Below are 19,886 nucleotides of genomic sequence, written 5' to 3'. Positions count from 1 at the left end.
GGGCTATGGGAAAAAGTGGAGTGGTTAGGGAGTTCTAGAGCAGGGGTTGAGCTGTGAGGAAGATGTGGGAATGATGGGGCTACATGGGGGAGCTGTAGCATGGGGGAGAACAGTGGGGCAGGGGGAAAACTGTGGGGCTGTTTGGGGGCCACAGGAAAATGTGGGGCTGCAGGCCAGGAGGAGGCACGGGCCAGGATCCATCAGCGGCGCAGGAAGAAGTCACACGTTCCCAGACCCGAGTGGGAGTTTATTGGTGGGTCCCGGCCCCATGGGGACGGCGCCTTCTCCCACCCCACCCCCACAGAGCCCAGGCTGCAGCTGGGGGCAACACAAGAGCACCCATGGCCATGCTGGGGTCCCCAGAGCACCCCCAGCTCAGTCCCAGCGGGTCCCACACCCCTGTCCAGCTCAGAGGAGCAAGGGGTCGTGCTCTTCTGCCTGGCCTGGAACAGCAGGGACAGCGAGAGGGACATTGTCACCTGATGGAAGCCCCAGCCCTTGTGGCCATTTCAGACCGTGTCCCCCGTGAGGCACCAGGACAGCGCAGGCCCCGCAGGGAGAGGGGGCAGAGCCCCCGCAGCCCCCGGGGCCTGACAGCAGCTACATGTTGAGGAAGGCAAAGGCCGATGGCTGCAGGGCGTCCTCCGTGTCCGTGTCCCCAGCCTGGGGCTGGGATGGGGTCTGTGGCTCCACCGGCGGCGAGTGTGGCCGGAGCACCGCGCCAGGACAGGCCACCAGCTCCATGCCAGCGAACAGGGACAGGCTGGGGGCCACCGTGTCCCCTACCAGCCTGCTCCCCCCGTCCTGCTCACCGGGACAGGCTGGCACCGCGGCCCCGGGCTGCCCGGGCGGCTCCGATGCCACCCCCGGCTCCTCACCGGGGGCCGTGGGGGTCGGGGCCGGGCTCAGCGGGGTGAGGAAGCTCTCGCTGGCCAGGGCTGGGATGTCCATGAGCAGGTCCCTGGCCGAGCCCACCGAGGGGGCTGAGGGTGGGCGTGGGGGCCTCGGGGAGGGCTGGGTCCGGCACAGGGCCTCGAACTGCCGCAGCATCTGGGACAGGGGATGGGCAGAGTGAGAGCAGCATGGGCAAAAGGGCTTGGCCCTGGCACTTTTTCCCAGGCAGAGAGACTGTCCCCAGTGTCCCCTCCCGTGGCTCAGAGGGAGCATCACTCTGCCCAGGCTCCCCGCTCCTGGGAAAGGCAGCCAGTCCCACCCTGCTGGGACACAGATGGAGCCATTCCCATGAGCTGTGTGTTCCCAAGGGCTGTCAAGCCTGTCCCCCACCCTGGGGATTTGGCACAGGGATGTCCCCAGAGTCACCTTCGTTGCTCGGTTGGCCACAGGCCCAGGGCTGCCTTGGCTGAGGTGCTGCAGGCGCTGCCGGGTCACAGCAAAGATCTGCTCTGCGGAGAGCAGGTCGGAGCAGCCGAGGGCAGAGATGGCACTCATGGACCTCTGTGGGAAAGGGGAGCGTGGCTGAGCCAGGGAGGCCCCCAAACACCCCCCAGCACTCCCAGGGGAGCCCCCTGCGCTCACCATGCGGACGCTGTCACTGGGATCCTCCAGCGCTCGGCCCAGCAGCTCCAGCACCACCTCACAGTTCAGGAGCCCACACCTGCACAGGGATGGGGGTCACAGTCACCTGCAGCTCCTTCCCACCCCTGGAGTCCGGGCCTGGGCAGCCACGGGAGAGCTCAGGTTGCCCCAGAAGTGCCCCCAGCCCCAGGGAGCAGCCACCTCTGACACTTACTCCTTGAGGAAGTGCTGAGCTTCCTCCCTGGTGAGGAAGACCCTGGCCCCACGCGTCAGTCCCGACACCAGGCTCAGCTCCCTCCGGCAGTCACCTGGGCTGTCAGCGTCCACCCTGCTGGGGACACACCTCGTGGGGACAGGGGCCACCGGCTGACTCCTGCTGCTGGGGTCCCTGCACACCCCCTGACAGACGGGGACCCCCACCCTGAGCAGCACTCTGGGTCAGCGGTGTGGAGAACGAGGGCAGCGCTCCTGGGAATGCACCTGGGACAGTTGCAGGGCAGGGGAGCCCCCCGGGCCGCTCTCACCTGTCAGCCCCATGGCTCAGCTCCCGGCTGGCCCCGGAGCGGCTGTCACTGCCGGATTTGCTGCCCGAGTCCGAGGTGCGGCTCCGCTCGTTGCCCTGCGAGGATTCCCGGGAGCTGTGCCCGCTGTCTGCCTCCTCCCAGCCGCCCCCGGCCAGCCCGGGCCGGTGGCTCACTGCAGGGACACTGCTGCTCAGCTGGGGTCCCCAAAGCCCCCAGGATGGGTGGGGAGCCCCCAGACTCCCCTGGCTGCTCCGGCAGGACCCACCTCGGGATCCGCGCGGCGCGGGAGGAGTCGGGGGCGGCGCGGCCGGGCTGCTGGCAGGGGATGGAGCTCGGATGGGCTCGTAGGTGTCCTCAGGGAGGTCCCCAGGGAGCCGCCGGGGTCCCCCCGGGGCTGGGAGCACGGCCTGGGCCACAGCCTCGGCCGCTCGCTGGAGGCTGCTCAGCAAGGCCTCTCCTGTGGAAGCTGCGAGAGGCTGGGATGTTGGGAGAATCCCGGGAGCCCAGCCCCATGGGATCACACTGAGTTCCAGATGGGGAAAGGGAACTCTGGGAGCTCAGAGGACGAGGCACAAAGTGACCCCCATGGCCCTGCCCCAGCTCCCAGCAGGAACAGACCCAGTGAGGGCCTGGTCAGGACTCACCGGAGCCGCTCTTGTCACTGCTGAAGCCGAATCCCTGCAGGGAACCACAGGGGCTGGGGCTGGAGCCCATCCCTGGGGAGGCACAGGGAATGTCAGAGGGAGCACAGGCACTCAGGGTTCCCCTTTCCCCTGTTTCCCCCACTGAGGGTCTGTCCTGGGGGGGGCTCTGCTCACCGGCGGGCGCCGGGGACCGGGCGGGCAGCGCCAGGGGCTGCGGCAGCGGCGCATCCGAGAACAGAATGCTGGCCAGGTCCTGTGGGATTGAGAGAGAGGAGTGTGGGCAGTGCTGGGAACCCCAGAGGAGCGGGCTGAGGGCTGCCCTGTCCCTCCAGCACCCACCTGTGCGGCCGCTCGCACCTTCTGGTTCAAGCTGTTACCGTGGAGGGGGTCTGGGGGCCCAGAGAACGCTGCAGACACAGAGGGGAGGTGGGGTAGGACCCTGCCCCTGGCACAGCCCCTGCAGCAGGAGCCCTTCGGGGGTCTCCAGCCCCCCGTGGGGCTCTCCCGTGTCCCCCCAGCCCGTTACCCGCAGCCTCCCGGATGAAGCTGGCGTTCCTCTTCAGCTGCAGCACAAACTGGGGGGAGCCCTGGGAGCAGGTGTGCAGCAGGATCTTCAGCACCTGCCTCGGGGGACAAGGACAGGTCACAGCTGCCCTTCCTGGAGAGGGGAGCTCCATCCCATCACCCCCACAGTGCTCCCAGCACGGACCCACCTTCAACTTGACGTGGCAGGAGCTGCTCTGCAGCCGTGTGAGGAGATGCTCCAGCAGGCACTGGCTGCTCCCGGGGGACTCGTGGGAGATCTCTAGGGACGGGTTAGGGATCCAGCCGGGATCGGAGGGCAGCTGCAGCCCCCCGAGCGCCAGGAATCAGCCCCTCCACAGGGTCCACAATCCCACGGCTGCCCCAAACCAGCCCCGCAGGCCTCCAGTGCCCACCACGTCCTGGAGCAGCGCCGGGGAGTGCCCCCTGTCCCGGGATCCCCTCCCTGTCCCGGGATACCTCCCTGTCCCGGGATCCCGTCCCTGTCCCGGGATCCCCTCCCTGTCCCGGGATCCCCTCCCCTGTCCCGGGATCCCCCCTGCCCGGTCCCCCCGTCTCCCTGAAGGATACTGGCGATCTCGTCGAACAGGTACCCGGGGCAGGGCGTGTCGTCGTCGGCCGTGCCCCGCAGCAACACCGGCAGCTGGAGGAGGAGGGGGCGGCGTGAGACGGGGCGGAGCCGCCCCGGAGCCCGTTGCTGGGGACTGGACCGAGGCCCCGGGGCCGGCCCGGCCCGGTCAGGGCTGTATGGGAAGCGAGGTGGGGGGTGCAGCGATGACGTAGCGGGTGAGCAGTGACGTCACGCCCCGGCAGCCCCTCCCTCACACCCCAAAAGCCCCCGGTCCGTACCCGGCTCAGGAAACTCAGCCGGTCCCGCAGCGGCACCGCCATGACAGTGCCGGTACCGGCCCTGCCCGCTCCCCCGGCGGCGTCACGGAACCGCCCCCCGGAACTCATTTTCCACTAATGAGGGGCCGAGGATCTGAAGCTCAACCAATCAGCGCTGAGGGGAGGCGGGGCTTCAGGCGGAAGCGCCTCATTGAGTTGACGCCTGAAGGAGGCGGGAAGTAAACAACCGGCACTTCCGCCAATCAGAGCCGCCCGCGCAGAATAACCAATCAGAAGGGGCGCGGTTCGGGGTGGTGCCGCCCAATAGGAGAGCGCGGTGTGTGACGGGCGGGGCGCGCAGCCAATGGCGGCGGGCCGGGCATGGCGGCGCCCGTGCGGTGAGGCGATGGCGGGGAGCGGAGTGTGGCTGCGGGCGCGGGCGCGGCTGCGGCGCTTCCCGGCGGCGCTGGCGGCCTGCGGGGACCAGGTGGGGCCGGGGGGCACAGGGGATCGGCTCCGGGGTCGGCGGGTCCCGGCTGCCCCCGCTCCCGTCCGGTGTGATTCCCGCAGGCCGCGGCCTACGGGCGGTGCGTGGCGGCGGCGGCGGGCGGAGCGGCGGAGCTGCGGCGGGACGCGTGCCTGCAGGAGTTCCAGGCGCTGCGGGAATGCTTCGCCCGGGCGGTACGGCTGTGTCCCAGTCCCCGCCCCAGCTGCGATGCCGGTGCCGGCGGAGGGAGGCGGCCTCGGCCCGTTCTGACCGCGGCTCTTTGCAGGCAAAGGCGACACCGACGTGACCCCGGAGCCGCCCCCGCCTGGACACGCCCGGGGACATTAAAAGCCTCAAATCCATCGGTTTGTCCTCAGCTGACGGAACCCCCCCGAGTCCCGGAGCTGCTCACCCGCTCCCCGGCCCGGAGGAGCTGCAGCCCCGGGCTGGGTGAGGGTCACAGATCTATTTTTATTTATTAAAAAGAAGAACATAATTCAAACCAGAATGCTTCAGCTTATTTTATTGATGGGCTCAGCCCGCGCTCCGGGCTCTCCCTCCCAGCGTTCCACCCGCCCCGGGGCAGCCGTTCCCGGCGGGACAAGGCCAGCTTCCAGCCCAGCCCGGGGTGCCCACGCCATTCCCAGGAGCAGGAATGCCAGGAGCGTCTTTGGTCCCTTATGTTCACACAGAGAACAACAAACAGGCGGCTCTGACCCCGCGGGGCCGGAGCCGGCAGCACAGGGAATGAAGGAGCCGATCCGGCTCCCTCTCCTCGGTGCCACAGCCCGGATCCATCTCCCCGGGGCAGACCTGGAGCGCTCCAGACCCATCCCTGCCTCTCGGAGCAGCTCCGGGCTCCCGGCCGCGGTGCTTGTGCTTGACGACAGCGTTAATGGAGAAGCTCCTTGGGTTCGGGGGGTTTAAGGCCACACTGTTCTGGGGGGTCTTCCCAAAGGACTCCCGAGGTGGCTTCCCTGTCACTGTGGGTTGTGACACCCCGGGAGCACCAGGCAGGGACAGTCCCACCCCTTCCCAGCTCTGCAGGGTCCCACTGGACACAGTTGCCAAAGACATTTGGAGGACATTTGGATATAAAACCCAGCACAGTGATGAGGTCTGAGGGATCCAGGCTGGGGATTCTCAGCCGGTCTAGGGAGAGCTTTGGGATTGAATTCTGTACATTCGCCGGTCAGGATGTAAAAACACAAAACCCAAAAACACCCAAGGGATGAATCACTGGGAACCTGACACAACACAGAGCTCTTGGGGAAGCTCTTCCCTTCCTCATTCACCAAGCAAATTTGCAGAGGTGGAGCAGGGACCTGTCTGGGTGCAGAACAGGGCAGGGGGAGGCTGGGAAGAGCACATGGAACACAGAAGAGGGAGGTGGAGCCCCTGGATCCACCTGGCTCTGCCACGTTTCTCCCCAGACCACTCACCTCTGGCAGAAGAATCAAGCTGGGTTGGGAAGGGTCAGGGGGAAGTTGAGCTTCTTAATGCACTTTTGAGAGGGGGAGTGGAGCTGGAGAGCACGGAGAGGAGCACCTGGGGAGGGCAGCAGGGGCAGAGCCCAGTGTGTGGCCAAGGAATCCCATCCCTGGGAGAGAGGCAGCACAACGGGAGTTGTGCCCGGTTAAGGCAGCGTTTCTACTAAATGAGGTTCCCAAACCACCACTGTGTCCCAAACAAAAGAGGCTCTGCTCCTGATCCAGCACTTGGCTCCGCTGGTTCTCAGCTCACAGCTTCTCTGGGGTAAAGCCCTTCCCAAGGTGCGGATCCCAGGTCCCCTCGGCCAGAGGAGTTGGGAGATGGTTGAAGGCAATTGGATATGAATGAGATGCTGGAAAAGGTCCTTGGAGCAGCGGCCTGGCAGGGAGCCGAGGTGGATGGCAGCTCTGGAAGGCAGGGGACAGCAGGAATGTCATTTCCAGTGCCTCCATCTGGGCACCCGCAGGCACACACGGGGGTGCTGCTGTGGAAGCCCCCAGGGCGGCGCTCAGGGATCCAGGGCGATCCTGTGGATCCGAGCGCTGCGTCCAGCAAAGCGCTGCCGGCTCAGATCTCTCCGTGCCTGAGTGACACCGCCGAGCCCGAGCGCTCCCTGTGGAGCCCTGTGGCCCCGTCACGGGCTCCTGTCCTGTGCCAGCTGCTGGATGTGGCGGCTGCGCACCAGGGGCTGCGCGCCCTCGGCCACCCGGCTCAGCCGCGTCTCCAGCGCGCTCCGCAGGTCGTTCACCTTCACATCGGGAAGGGGGTTCAGGCCGATCAGGACCCCCCCGGCTCCTGGTGCGGCCGCCTCCTCCTCCCCATCCTCCTCCTCATCCTCCTCCAGGTCGGGAGGCAGCAGGTCCCGTCTCCTGCGGCGCAGGTCCAGGCCCCCCTGCAGCTTCAGGTCCCGGTTGGGTTTGACGTCGCGCTCCGGCTGCTGCGGCTCCCTGGGAGCGGCCGCTCCGTTCTCACCCTTGGGTGCTGGAGCCTCCTGAGGGCCGGGTTTCCTGTCAGCACCGTTGGAGGGACCCCCACGGCCCTGCCGGCCCCGCGGCTCCTCCCGGGGATCCTCCTCCTTCCCGTGCCCGTGGCCAGGCGGGTCCCGCTGCCGCCCGCCCGCTCCCTCGGCCTGTGCCCCCCTCTGCCGCTCCTGCTCCCGGGGGTGCTGCTCCCTCACCACCACCTTCCTGTTACTGGAAGAGTCCGGCACCACTGCCAGGTCCTTGGGCTCCACCTGACTCACAGTTTTGGCTTTAAGGTCTATTCCTGAGTCTCTTTCCAAACTCCTTCCTGCTACTCCCTGAACTTTGGCAGCCCCCGGCTGTTCTCTTTGGATCGGAGCTGCAGCTGCTTCCATGGCTTTCAGGAAATTCTTCTTCTGGTGGACATCTCTTCCAGCTTTGGCTTCACGTTCTCCCAAACCCTCTGCCAAGGGCTTTTTCTCCAGGTTGTTTCTGGCTGCTGGAACATGCTGGGCATCTCCGTGGAGGGGATCCCGGTTCTCCACAGGATTCTTAACAGCTCTGTCATTCTCTTGCAGCGGCACCTTCCAGTCCTTGGGAGGAGCCACAGGAATGTCACGCCTGTGCCCAGCCTCCTCCAGCTTCCCCACGATGTCCCTGTGCTGCTTGGTGGACTCGGGGGGCTGCTGGCCCGGGCGCTGCTCCGGCTGCTCCTTGCTCAGCGGCTTCGCAGCCGTGTCTCCCTTGAGGCCCTCGTCCTCCCTGCTCCTGGACAGGGGCACGGCAGGCTCTGGCTGTGCTTCTGCTGCAGGACAAAACCAACATGGAAAAGGCTTTTCTCAGGACATTCCCTTCTCCTGCCACCACATTCTGTGTGACACGAGATGAGGCCACAGGGTGGGATGAGCAGAGCTGTGGCTCATCCCTACAGAAAAGGCTGTGCAAGGGGACTCTGCCATGTGCCAAAGGAACTCAGATCTCTCCCAGCTTGATTTCGGAGCTGCTCTGAGCTGTGAGCACGCTGTGGAGGGGTCCTGCTCCCTGGCTACGTCCTTACCTGGCTTTGGCTTCTCCTCTGCCCCCTCCTCCTGCCGCTGCTGGTGGATCTCCTTGTGCTGCTCCTCGATCACCGCCAGCAGCTTTGCCTGCTGGTCCAGGAGCTGCTTGTGCTGCACCTGCTGCTCCTTGATCACCTGCAGCAGCACATTGTGGTCCAGCAGTTTTGCTGGCCCTGCTTCTGGAAAAGGGGAAAAAGACAGAGGAAATAAATCCCCTGTGAGCCAAAGCCCTCAGAAATCACCTCAGCTCTGGATGGGGCTGCAAGGGCTCCATAAACCCTGCCAGGAGAGAGAGAAGGAAGAGGATGGGATGAGAGCAAGAGAGCTGCACACAAGTCCAAGCTCAGGCTCCAACCCTCCTTTGCCAGTCAGTGTTTGGAGGGAGGAGCTCAGCCCGAGGAAGGGCGTTGCGGCTCCAGCTCTGATGCCCCAGGGACAGAGCAGCCGGGGCCTTGAGGGAAGGAGCTTTTCCCTGTGATGTGTTCAGGTGTCCCCATGTGCCCCTGCCCACGCCCCTCTGTTTCTCTCCTGTCTCCCTCTTCCCAGGGAGCAGCCAGAGCCGGGTGCCTCAGGTCCCTGAGTGGCCCTGCCAGGTGTGCCAGAGGTGGACAGGCACCACCTGATGCTATGCAGGGGCTGTGGCCTCAAGTCCTCCCACAGAAAGAGATCCAGAGAGATCCAGCCTGTCCCTGCATGCTCCAGGGACACACTCACCCCCTGCCTTCTCCTCTTTCTCCTCAGTGTTCCGGTTCTCCAGCAGTTCTGCTCTCTCTGGGAGGGGCAGCTCCTGCTTTTCACCTGCAAAGGACGACAGAGCTTTGCTGTCAGTGCAGATGTTCCCTAAAACTCCTCCACATCGTCCCGGCACCGTTTGTATCCAACCCGACGGCTGCGAGGGAAGTAATAAACCCAATATTTAACAATCCCATGGCTGGTGGCAGCGAGCCAGCACTAACTACCTCGGCCAATTAACATGCAAGAACAGCTCTAACTGGCTTTTAGACGGGCACTTGGCAATGTGTTCCCTGTCAAGATCTCCCGGCTCCGTGTCCCCGGTGATTTGGGAGCCGTGCAGGAACAGCACGGCACCTGACATTTTGGCGGGTAGCGAACAACTGTTTGACAGCTCTTGCAGTAGCTGTCAAAGCCACCAGATTCCTCCCTTCCCGCAGCAGCTGCCGGAGGGGCTGTGCACACTCACGTGCTCCACTCGTGGAGTTAAAAGGAAGCACCAGGATGGAGATGGGAATGACCAAATAGTCCCGTCTCCAGGGGCATTACAGGCCCAGAAGAGCTTGCTCAGATGAGCTGCCATGAAAGGAGCTTACCAGGGTCTGCTTCCTTCTCCATTGCAGCCTCCTCTGCTTTCCTGGGGAGCTGCAGCTGTGACTTGTCCTGGTCAGCAGCCTCGGCAGTGTCACCGTCCGGCACGGCCGCCTGTGCCTTCGCTTCCAGCTTGGCCTCCCCTGGCTCCAGCTCCTTGTAGGGCGGCCTTCCCCCCTGCTGCCCCGCTGCCTCCGGGACCTTCTCCAGATCTGGGTCGGGCCTGCCGGTCCCTCCCCGCTGCTGGTTCTCAGCAACCACTTCCTTCCCTTGTTTTGGGGCCAGCGCCTCCTTCTGGGGCTTCAGCCTGGCTGGCTCCTCCAGCAGACGGTCGCTGGCTCCTCCGGGAGCCACTTTGTTCTCGCTGGATTCCTCCCGCTCCCGCCCCATGTCCACGACCACCTCATCGTGTGGGACTGGGGGCTCGTGGCGATGAGCTTCCCCCACGGGCAGGGCAATCCCTGGGGGGACAGGCAGGGTCAGAGGCAGCAGGTTTCCAGCACACCCAGTTCACCCAGTTCACCCAGTACACCCGGTACACCCAGTTCTGTGCTGCTCTTGTCCAGCTCTGCCTTCTCTCCCTCATCTGGAGGCCACGTTCCCAACAAGTCTCCAGAGCATCAAACACCAAACCACCTTCAATCCACCAGTACCACCATGGAGGTGGAGTGAGGGGAGGAGGGTACGGAGCAGAGTTCAGGATCTCTGTCTCAGAGTCCCACAAAACACCCCCAGCTCCCAGTCCAGCTCCCTTTCCTGGGACCACCTTTACCTTGATCAGGACGGTCCAGCTGCACTTTCTCTTCCACTTTTCCTCTCTCCTCCTCCCTCTTGGGCACTTGCACCGGCACCTTGATCTGTGGCTGCTCCATCTCCTCCTTCTCCTCAGGCACTTTGGGTTTATCACGGTCATCCTCGGGCTCCTCCACCACCGGGTTCTGCTCTGCAAACACAGGATGGGGACAGGGATGAGCTGTGGCATCTGGGAATTGCTGTGTCTGTCCCAGTCCCCTTCACCCACCCAGCCCAGCCACTGATTTCCCTCCAGCCTCAGCACGGTGGGGGAGCTTTTGTTCCGGGGTCACCCGGTTGTTTTCTCTGTCGTGGGTTTTTATGCCGGAAGGGAAGCATGGCAGGGATGGAGCAGGGATGGAGCAGGGATGGAGCAGGGATGGAGCAGGGATGGAGCAGAGTTGGAGCTGGGATGGAGCAGGGATGGAGCTGGGATGGAGCAGGGATGGAGCAGGGATGGATCAGGGATGGAGCAGGGATGGAGCAGGGATGGAGCAGGGATGGAGCAGGGATGGAGCAGGGATGGAGCTGGGATGGAGCAGGGATGGAGCAGGGATGGAGCTGGGATGGAGTTGGGATGGAGCAGGGATGGAGCAGGGATGGAGCAGGAATGGAGCAGGGATGGAGCAGGGATGGAGCAGGGATGGAGTTGGGATGGAGTTGGGATGGAGCAGGGATGGAGCTGGGATGGAGCAGGGATGGAGCAGGGATGGAGCAGGGATGGAGTTGGGATGGAGTTGGGATGGAGCAGGGATGGAGCTGGGATGGAGCAGGGATGGAGCAGGGATGGAGCAGGGATGGAGCAGGGATGGAGCAGGGATGGAGCCGGCTGCTGCTGCGAGCCAGTGCCACCAGATGGTAGCATCCCCCCGGCTCCCTGCCCCAGACCCCCGGCTTCAGGAGACACCGAGCTGGAATCCAGACCTGGATCCCCCGGCATTGGAAGAGACAAAGCTGTGACCCAGCCCCGAAGCCCCCAACACCAGAACCTCAGCTGGGGTCCAGCCCAGCTCCCGCCTCCCCGCTGCTGTTTGCTGTGAAACCTCTTAAAACATCCTTTATTTTTATTTTTTCCCCCTTTTAGTGCCCGGGTGTTCCCACAGCCCTCCAGACGCCTCTCGGAGGAGTGGGGAGGTTCCCTTTTCCCGCAGGAGTTTTGAGGAGGGGGATTAAACAGGCATTAATTAGGGGAAACTCCTGAGGGAGACAGGGGAGTTTCCCCCCCCGCCTTGCCCTCAAAGAGATGGAATGTTTTTGGAAGACACATCCCAGTCAAACCAGTCACTGGTATGACCAGCATATTCCACATGGAATCTTTCTCACATTCCATGGGATGGGAAGGGTCCCTTCCACCCCCAGCGTGGCAGAAAACCCACACAGGGAGTGAACTCTTCCTTTGGAGAGCAGCAGAGAAGGAAATCGGATTGTTTCCCAGCAGTGAAGTTGTTCTGCAGATTTTTTTCCATCCAACAAACTCTTAAAAAAAAAAAATCTATCTTCTGTAACAAAAAAAAAAATTCCCAACTCTTCCCCCCTTTGCCCTCCCCCGTGTGATTTCCTTTGGGGAATTAATTCTATAAACATCTTTCCATTTTCTCCTCCCCCTCCGCAGGGCTGGTGCGATTTATTACGAGATGAACTCATGGGAAAGAAGGGATTGCCACAACTTCAGCTGCGTGGGCCTTGCCTGAGCTGGGGAAGGGGGGAACAACAAAAATTCACAAAAAATTAAGTACAAACTCCTGGCCCAGAGGGATCTGTGCCAGCAGGACCTTGAGCCTCTCCAGAAACCCGGACTGCAGCCCAGAGCTCCACACCCAGAGGAGGGACGTGTGTGGGGCTGGCCGCCTCTCCACGTTCCTTCGCTTCGGGAATGATGGTGGGAGGGGAAAAGAACTTGGATTTTCTGAGAAATTCGAGTCTAGTACCCAAGGGTCCCCCTCTCCATTGAGGGACTTCCCAGGGTTCAGCAAGTCAGGGCAGGACACTCCTCCTTTTCAGGAAAAACTGGGCTGCAGGAACCAGTGCCCAGCCCTGGCCAGGGGCCCTGGGAAGCGGGAGGCCGAGGCCGGGGAGGGGAGCGCTCGGCACGGCTGCGGATGTTCCCAGCTCAATCCTGGCCACAATGCAAGAAATTATTTACTCTATTGGAGGAAAGTTCCTCGTTAATTGGTTCATGGAGGCGGGAGATGGCCCTGGTCGGAGAGGACCGGAGGATCCAGAGAACCCCGAGACAGGCAGGGCTGTTCCCACAGCCAAGGCAGCCAGACGACGTTCAAGGAGAAATCAAAAGGAAGGAGAAGGAAATAAAAAGGAAGAGAGGAGGAAATAAGAAGGAAGACGGGGGGAAGGTTTCCTTTCCAGCAGGAACTGGAGGAGTTAAAGGCCGCAGTTGCCCTGCCCAGAGCAGCAGGTGAACCCCCCGTGGTCCCGGGGCAGCCCGAGGGGCTGGGGGAGGCCCCGCTCTGCTCCGGGAGTGTCCCTGGCAGCTTCCATCATAAATCAGGCAGAGGCACGTTCCCTGCTCTGCAAACAATGCAGGAAAAGCCCAAAACACAAACAAAACACAAACCCAAAAGTCTCCACGCCGCAATAAGGCCAAGCTGCCTCTAAGCCATCATTTGCTCAGCGGGAGACAAAATTAAGTTCATCACCAGGGCGTGAATTAACAACCTCTCAGGCTGCCTGGAAATCCATCCGGGGCTCCGGGTGCTTCGCAGGAAAGAGTTTTGCTGGGGTTCTGCCTTTCTTCTCACCCTCCAGGTCCCTTTGGAGCGTCTTCCAGTAACGCTGCTCCTCGTCATGTTTTATGAGCGGCCTTGGACTTTACAGGCAAGGCCTGAGAGGCTGTAAAAGCTTTTTGGCTCCCAAGGAGAGGCCGGGGCGTGAGGCAGCACCGAGAGAGTTTGCTCTGACCCCCCGGCTCTCCGGCAGCTCCGCTCACACGAGGGGAAGCCGGGGCGTCCTGCAGCTGATTTGTGTGTGTGCGTGCCTGGGTGTGTTGTGGTTTGGCAACAGCCTCTCCAGGCTGCCATAAAATTTCATGATTAGCAACCTAAAAGCTTCCATTCTCCCCCCGCTCCTGGTTGGGATCGTTGCAATGGTCCCAGGCAGGCACTAAATCCCTCCTCACACGCTTTTCCAGCCTCTCGCAGCTGAAATGTGCCTCCACAGCCCCTGCCCTGGGCAGAGGCAGCGGGATGGGCCTCGTTGTGCTCGCCCCCAGTCCGGGGGCAGCCTCGGGGACAGCGCGAGGAGCTCCGGGACACACCACACACCCCAGGGCGTCACCCCGGGGCTGCCCAGGGACACGGGGTTCACGACCTGCTTGTGCCAGTGCGGCTCCAGATCTGCTGAAATTCCTCCATCGCCTGATAAGGAGCTCGTGCCAAGGAGAAGGAGCCGAACAAGCGGGACAGAGGGCTGGGGGCAAACGCTGCCCCCGGACGTGCCGAGCAGCCCCGCACCCGGAGCAGGGCAGGGCCTGGCCCTCCCCGGGGAGCCCCCAGCCCAGCTGCGCCTCCAGGAGCCCTCCCTTCCCCCGAAACGGGTCCAGATTTCACAAGGTTATGGAATGGCATCCCTGAAATTAGTTCACAGTTGTCTCCTGACGCACCAGCAGTAAAAACCAACCCAAATTACCAGAGGCTGCTGGTTCCTTTTCTGTGTCACAGGCACTATTAAAAGCTCGCTCGCACAAAGCACCAGGGAGAGCCGCCGCGGAGCCAAGCTGTTCCTGCAGCTAAGCAGGATGCAGGAGCCACGTTCCACACATCTCCGGGGCTGCTCCGGCTGGGAACGCCGGCAGGGACCCAGCCTGGCTCGGGCAGGCTGCTCTTGGGGGGCAGAGCACACGGATGCAGGGACGGAGGATGCGGGGATGCCGCGCGCCAAACGCAGCCCCAGATTTTGCCCCAGTCCACGTAAACACAGCCCACCCCAGGCCCCAGGACACCGGGATGGCCGGAGCTCGGTGCCCGGCACACCGGGAAAAGGGCCCTTGCACAAGGAGCCTGAATCAGGGCTTTGTTACCCAACATTGCACAACGGCAGGGAGAAGATGAAGCAGCAACGATCAAGTAAGGAGCTGAAAAATATTACAAAATCTTAATCCCCCCCGAGACCCTCGAGGGTGCTTTAAATACGGAGAGAAATTGCCTAATTAGCTTTTTTTTTTTTTTTTTCTTTTTTTTTTAAATGGATAATTGCCTTCCTGAGCTTTCAGAGGCAGCTTAGCAACCTTTTAACAGAGGCGCAGCCGCGGCGCGGAGCGGCAGGACGGGGCTGGAAGGGGTTTTATCCCTTTCCCGAAGAGCTGCTGACAGTAAAACCTCCAGCACCACAGGCTGGGGCTGTAATGGGCACTTGGGTGTCGTTAGGAAAAACACGATTCCGAGGCCGCTGGTCAATACGTGTTCACATAAAAGGCCAATGTTCTAATATTCATAATCCCCGGGCCCACGGGGCAGGGCTTTAATGAAAGTCTCTCCAGTTCTGGGCTCCACAACATCAAAGAGGCCAATAAAACTCCTCTCACACGCTGACAGGCAGGAGGCAGACGGGGAAGGCAGCGCTGGGGAAAGGCCCTGAGGTTTGCCCTGGATGGGGCAGCACGGGAAAGGACACGGAGCAAACCTGTGCCCAGGGAGGGAGCTGAGCATCCTCTCACCCAGAGGCACTGATGCACCTTGTGCCTGGAAGAAGGGGTCTGGAAGAAGCCAGGAAAAGGGCTGGGAGCATCACCCTGCAGCCAGGAAAGGAGCCTGGAGCAGCAGCCCGCAGCCAGGGAACCCTGTGCCCTGCGGGGAAGGGGCTGAGCACCCAGCAGCGGTGCCCAGGGAGGAGCCGTGGGATCCTGCTGCAGCCCCGAGTGCGGAATTCGGCCCATCCGGAGGGCACCCAGGTGCCGGGGGCGGCGCAGCCCGCATCCTGCGCCCCTGGAAGGACAGGATGCAGCTGCTGCAGCGCGTTCCAGGCGGCAGCTCCTACTCTGCAAAACAAGGCGGGTGAGGACGAGGGGGAGCCGTGGAGGGGGATGAAGGGCACCATTTAACGCCTCTCATTGCTAGTCAAGCCCACATCCTGCAGAGGCACAGGGAGGCACGGATCCAAGGAATGGCAGCGGCGGCTCTTGCGGGGCAGCCCCACGTCCACCCTGCAGGTCCTGGTCCCCCTTCTCTGCTCGGCTCCATCTCCCCCCTTTCCTCCTCCCCGGGGATGGAGCCCTGATTGGCAAAGGGACCTCAGGGGACAGCTGAGCTTCACTCGGAACTGCACGGCTCCTCCCTGGGAACTTTATGACCCGGGAGCACTAAACCCGCCTTCCTCCCGGGTGGGATTATTTAATCCAGCAGCACTCGGAGCTGCTGCCGGCGGAGCGCTCGTGTGATCAGAGCCTGGCATCCCGCTCCACCGCCCCGGCTCACGCCGAGAACGGGAGAAGATTCAGCAAACTCCAGCGGACCCCGTGTTTTATGGGATTTTTTATTTTCCCAGTCAGAACACGTGTCATTAGCGATTCCTCCTGAAAGGAGCAGCTGTTCTTTGGCCATTACTGCTCCAAAATTAACCAAGACGGAAGAATTCAATCGCATCCCTCCTCCAGGCCCTGCTGAGGGCTCCATTAAGGGATTGGGAGCATCTTTTGCTGGGAGTTCACCGGCATCCGCGTGCCCGGGAAGGCACACACAGCCTTGAGTAAGCCACGAGTAAAAACCACAAGTAAACTCCACCACGGAGCAACCCCAGAGTGAATGTTATCGGCAGCAGCACCGGTGTGGGAGACGCTCCAAGCTGCCGGGCAGGAACCCAGCCAAGAACCAGGAGGGAGGATAATCTCCAGAAGAGCCAGCCCCTTTCTCCCTTCCGCTCTCAATCTCCGTGAGGATATTTCAAGGCCTCCAAAGAACAAAAAAAATAAAAAAATAACCCCGCAGGAGCAGAAGGAAACAAAACTGAAGCGAAGGAACAGGACGCGGCAGGGCCGAGGGGCAGCGCGGGGTCAGGCGGCACCTGCGCGCCACGGCCTTGCTCCGGAGCAGCTGGGAAAGGGAGGAGCGGCCGTAATTCCATCAGCAAACAAATAATAAATAACAAGAACCAGTAAACAAAGCTGAGGCATAATCACAGGCTTTGTCAGAGCGAAAGCAGAGTCCAAATTTATACCCTCGGCACCAAAAAAAGAGGCAGCTCCCATAAATTTCCTTACCTTCGAGGGTGATGGATGGCTGGTCCTTGGGCTGGCAGAGGGGGAGAACAGGGCCAGGAGGGCACTCTGCTCATCCCAAATAAGGATCCCTGCTCTGTCCCTCCAGGGGATCCCAGGCCTGCACCACACCTTTCCCTTCCCAAAAGAACAACTCCCACAAAGTACCATTGGAGGTCACAGCAGCTTTTCCAGCAGACAGAAGTTCAGCTTTCCTTGGGAAAAGGCCCCAGGAAGCTGGGAAGAGGCACAGAGCTGCCTGGAAATTACCCTGCTTCTGCCACACTTGAAAAAAACCAAACCTTCTTCTTTTTAAGAGGTGAAGCTGAGAACAGGGCTGGGAAACCCAACTCCAGCAAGCACATACCTGGAAGTTTGACTGAATCCTGGTCAATTCTGTTCTCCTCTCTGCCCAGGTGCTCCAAGCCCACTGCTTCTGTCCTCACAGGGGTGTCCTCGGTGGCAGACAGGGTGGTGTAGGTGCTGATCACCAGCATTCCCAGCCCAATCCACAGGATAATCTGCACAAAGTGCCAGAGGGACAGTGAGCACAGGAAATCCAAGGGGAGCATCCCCATGGTGCCTCCACAGCATTCCAAGCTCAGCACAGTGACACGTGGTCGGGAGAGAAATGTCAGAGAAATGTCAGCAAAGCCAGTTGCTCCTGGCTGAGGTTCATATTTGGGTGCAGAGCCATGGGAATGGGAATTTCAAAAGGCTGGAAGCTGTTGGAAAGGCTTTGGAAAGGCTCGAAAGTGAGTGGAGTGAGTGGAGAGGACACAGGGGTAGGAAAATGCACAAGTCCTGCTGCAAAGACGCATTCCCTGGTATTCCCAGCATGAGAATTCCATGAATTTGGATCTGCCTGGGCACAGAGGAGCCTGGCCTGGTTACAGCCCCCAACCATTCCAGGGAGCTGCCCAAAAAGCCCTGGTTTTTGAAAGCAAGGGAAACATGTCCACACAACAGGTCGTGGTCCCAGGGCTCAAGAAGCTGCTGAGAAATGACTCCCTGATTCCCAGAAAGCTAAGATCAAACGGGATAAAAATAGAAGGATGGTATCTGGATCCCGTGAAGGGAAGGGCTCCTGGAATTTCTCTACCTCAAAAAGGAGAAAGTGATGAGCAACAGAAGAATTTTTACAGCTTGTTATGTGATGACAAATTGATCTAAAAGGATCCAATTCCACATGAGTCATAGGAAGCGTTTGATGGCACTTGGACAACCTGGTCTAGTGGAAGGTGTCCTCACCCATGGCAGGAGGTGGAGCTGGATGAGCTTTAATCCCTCCCAGCCCAAACCATTCCATGATTCCATGACTCCCAATCCTCAGTGTGCAGATTTACACCCCAATTCTCAAAAAGCACAACAAAAAGATGCTTCTCAGCGTGGGGAAAAGCAGGAACGGCCACAGGGAGCACTTCTACCACTGGAAGCTGCCAGGAAACTGCAAATCAAGGGGAGAGGTGAAATTGGAAGGAGGAATTAAAACATTGGCACTTCCAGAGGGGGAGGAGGGGCCGATGCTTTCCTCACCCGCCTCGTGCTGAGGGAGGTCACCCAGAAATGGGAGCAGCGTGGTCAGAGCCGGGCCCAGGAGACCCCGGAGGGCCCGTTCCCAGCACACCCCGCAGACAGCCCGACGCCTTCGGAAGGAAAAGGCTGGCGGGACGCGGAGCAGCTCTGGATCAGGGGCAGCATGGCCAAGGAGCAGAGGCCAGACCTTAGAGCTGCTGCAGAGGAAACAGGAGCAGAATGTGCTGCCTGCCTTGCCCGGGGTGCACAAAGAGCAGATATCCTGCCATCCACCCCCCGGGCAAACGCCGAGTCAGCAGGTCCTGCACCGCTGCCCTGGGCTCGAGCTGCTCCACTTCCTCCCCTCCCACAATCCACAAATGCATTTTGTGCCTGGGAGGCTGTTCTGGCACCTTCCAGAAACAACAGCGGAGAGGAAGAGCGTTTCCACAAAGAGGATCTATTCTGGTGCCACAGGAACCAGGAGCAACGTGGGAGAGGAGGGAACTGTAGGAAACGGCTGAAAACATGAAATGCTTTAAAAGGATTTTTGTTGTTTCTTATCTTAGTGGGGAACCAGGGGCTCAAATGGCTCGGGCTGAAACCCCTTTGATTGTTGCACATTTGGAGTTCAGCTGCGAGCTCCCGGAGCAGCGGGTATGGGCACACGTGGCAGTCGGGGACAGGCTGGGCTGTCCCTGAGCTGCCCTCACCCAGCTCCCCCCTCCTCACCTACCCCCCTCCCCAGCTGAAGAACAGAATAAAGAGGGCCATGATTTGGCTAAATTCCATGGAGATGCTTATGACGTGGAAAAGCAGGCGGTTTGCACTCAGGGGACCACCAAGGCAATGGAAGGAACGGGAGTGAGGGCTGCAAGGACTGGGGTGCTCAAGGAACCAACCCAGGCAGAGGAGCCACCAATCCCCACGGCATCCAAAGATCCTGGAGCGAGGGGAGCAAGGTCTGGTCCCACGGGAATGATCTCCCCCAGACCCAGAGATCCCACGGAGACCTTTCTGCAGAAGCTCCTCTCAGCATGGACAGGGTGAGAGGGTGTCACAGCCCCGGGGCAGGGCCCATCTCCCGGGAGCCACGCTCCGAGCCCGGCCAGGAACTCAGGACAGGAATTTACGCGGCCGTTTCCTCGGCAGGTCGCGCTCCCTCGGCCCTCCTTCCTCCCAGAAGATGATGGCTCCAACTCTGCACAGCAGAGCCATCAGCTCAGCCCTCCTCCTGCAGCCACGGGGAGCAAACACGCCGTGTTTGTGTGGCGTGACGCCATCCCCGTCCTCCTGGACACCGAGCTCCAAGGGACGGAGTCATGGCGAAGGAATGCAGAGCCCCGGTCGCTGTCGGCTCCCCCCTCAGAGATGCCGTGTTTGGGGGGCTGTACCCCACCCCTGATGTGCTGCTGGGGAAGGTGTGCTGGCCCCTGCCCTGCCAGGGAAGGGCAGAGGGAATCTCTTTTCCACCCGCACAGGAGCGAGCCGAGGGGTCACTTCCTGACCTCGGGCAGCTCCTCTTCCCCAACTGGGACAACAGCAACTCCGGCCTCCCTAGGAGGGGCCTCTCGGACAAGCTTGTGTCAACACTGGGAAGGCAACACCTTCCTGCTGGCAGTTACACACTCTGTTCACAGACCCCCACACGCCCTGCGGCAGCCCTGCCAAACCCGGGGCTCCCGGGGAGCAGCGGGACGCGGACCTTTACAGGAACAGATGCTTAACCACAAGAAAGGGAACACTCTCCCTGCTTCACTCACAGCACTGTGTGCCTGACTGCTTTTTTAACTGCTCTGGGATCTGCCTTTCCAACCTAACCCTTCCAACCAGGCCACTCCCAGCCCAGCCTGGCTGAGCAGCAGCTCCAATCCGTCCCAGCTCCTCAGGAGAAGCCCTTTGCTGGCCAGCAAACATCTGCCCATTTTCCTCCCCCACCTGAAATCCTCTTCACTACTTTTAGTGCAAAATCCCTGTT

At 61.4% G+C, this 19,886-nt stretch overlaps 3 protein-coding genes across 4 annotated transcripts in view; 1 reads left to right on the top strand and 2 right to left on the bottom strand.

The window, feature by feature from the left end:
* Positions 1 to 226: 226 nt before the first annotated feature.
* On the bottom strand, positions 227 to 4,168 carry TEPSIN (TEPSIN adaptor related protein complex 4 accessory protein). Of its 2 annotated transcripts, none has more exons than XM_086857283.1 (13): positions 4,097 to 4,168; positions 3,818 to 3,890; positions 3,418 to 3,509; positions 3,231 to 3,324; positions 3,044 to 3,111; positions 2,879 to 2,957; positions 2,705 to 2,776; positions 2,326 to 2,526; positions 2,061 to 2,232; positions 1,751 to 1,867; positions 1,537 to 1,615; positions 1,321 to 1,455; positions 227 to 1,050 (listed from the first exon to the last, which is right to left on the bottom strand). In XM_086857283.1, exons 1-13 carry the CDS (start codon positions 4,136 to 4,138, stop codon positions 601 to 603), a joined length of 1,674 nt encoding a protein of 557 aa, XP_086713409.1. In that variant the 5' UTR covers positions 4,139 to 4,168; the 3' UTR covers positions 227 to 600. The 2 variants fall into 2 exon arrangements, with proteins under 2 accessions (XP_086713409.1, XP_086713410.1); XM_086857284.1 differs by having other exon boundaries at positions 1,751 to 1,864.
* Positions 4,169 to 4,421: 253 nt separating this feature from the next.
* Positions 4,422 to 5,062, top strand: NDUFAF8 (NADH:ubiquinone oxidoreductase complex assembly factor 8). Its single transcript, XM_086857015.1, has 3 exons — positions 4,422 to 4,562; positions 4,646 to 4,756; positions 4,849 to 5,062. The coding sequence occupies exons 1-3, from the start codon at positions 4,440 to 4,442 to the stop codon at positions 4,867 to 4,869; spliced, it is 255 nt and encodes an 84-aa protein (XP_086713141.1). The 5' UTR covers positions 4,422 to 4,439; the 3' UTR covers positions 4,870 to 5,062.
* Positions 5,059 to 19,886, bottom strand: part of SLC38A10 (solute carrier family 38 member 10) — a 30,006-nt gene continuing 15,178 nt past the window's right edge. The window contains exons 11-16 of the mRNA XM_086857013.1: positions 16,761 to 16,914; positions 10,169 to 10,339; positions 9,402 to 9,857; positions 8,788 to 8,871; positions 8,073 to 8,252; positions 5,059 to 7,820 (exon numbers count right to left, since the gene is read on the bottom strand). Coding sequence (XP_086713139.1) covers positions 6,688 to 7,820; positions 8,073 to 8,252; positions 8,788 to 8,871; positions 9,402 to 9,857; positions 10,169 to 10,339; positions 16,761 to 16,914 — 2,178 coding nt within the window. The 3' untranslated portion in view covers positions 5,059 to 6,687. The remainder of the gene's footprint in view (positions 7,821 to 8,072; positions 8,253 to 8,787; positions 8,872 to 9,401; positions 9,858 to 10,168; positions 10,340 to 16,760; positions 16,915 to 19,886) is intronic.

The sequence above is a fragment of the Cyanistes caeruleus genome, chromosome 19 (genome assembly GCF_971803275.1).
Source record: "Cyanistes caeruleus chromosome 19, bCyaCae1.hap1.1, whole genome shotgun sequence".
In the NCBI taxonomy this organism is placed as follows: Eukaryota; Metazoa; Chordata; class Aves; order Passeriformes; family Paridae; genus Cyanistes; species Cyanistes caeruleus.
The sequence above is the reverse complement of the archived record's forward strand: the minus strand, read 5'-3'. Positions and strand labels throughout refer to the sequence as shown.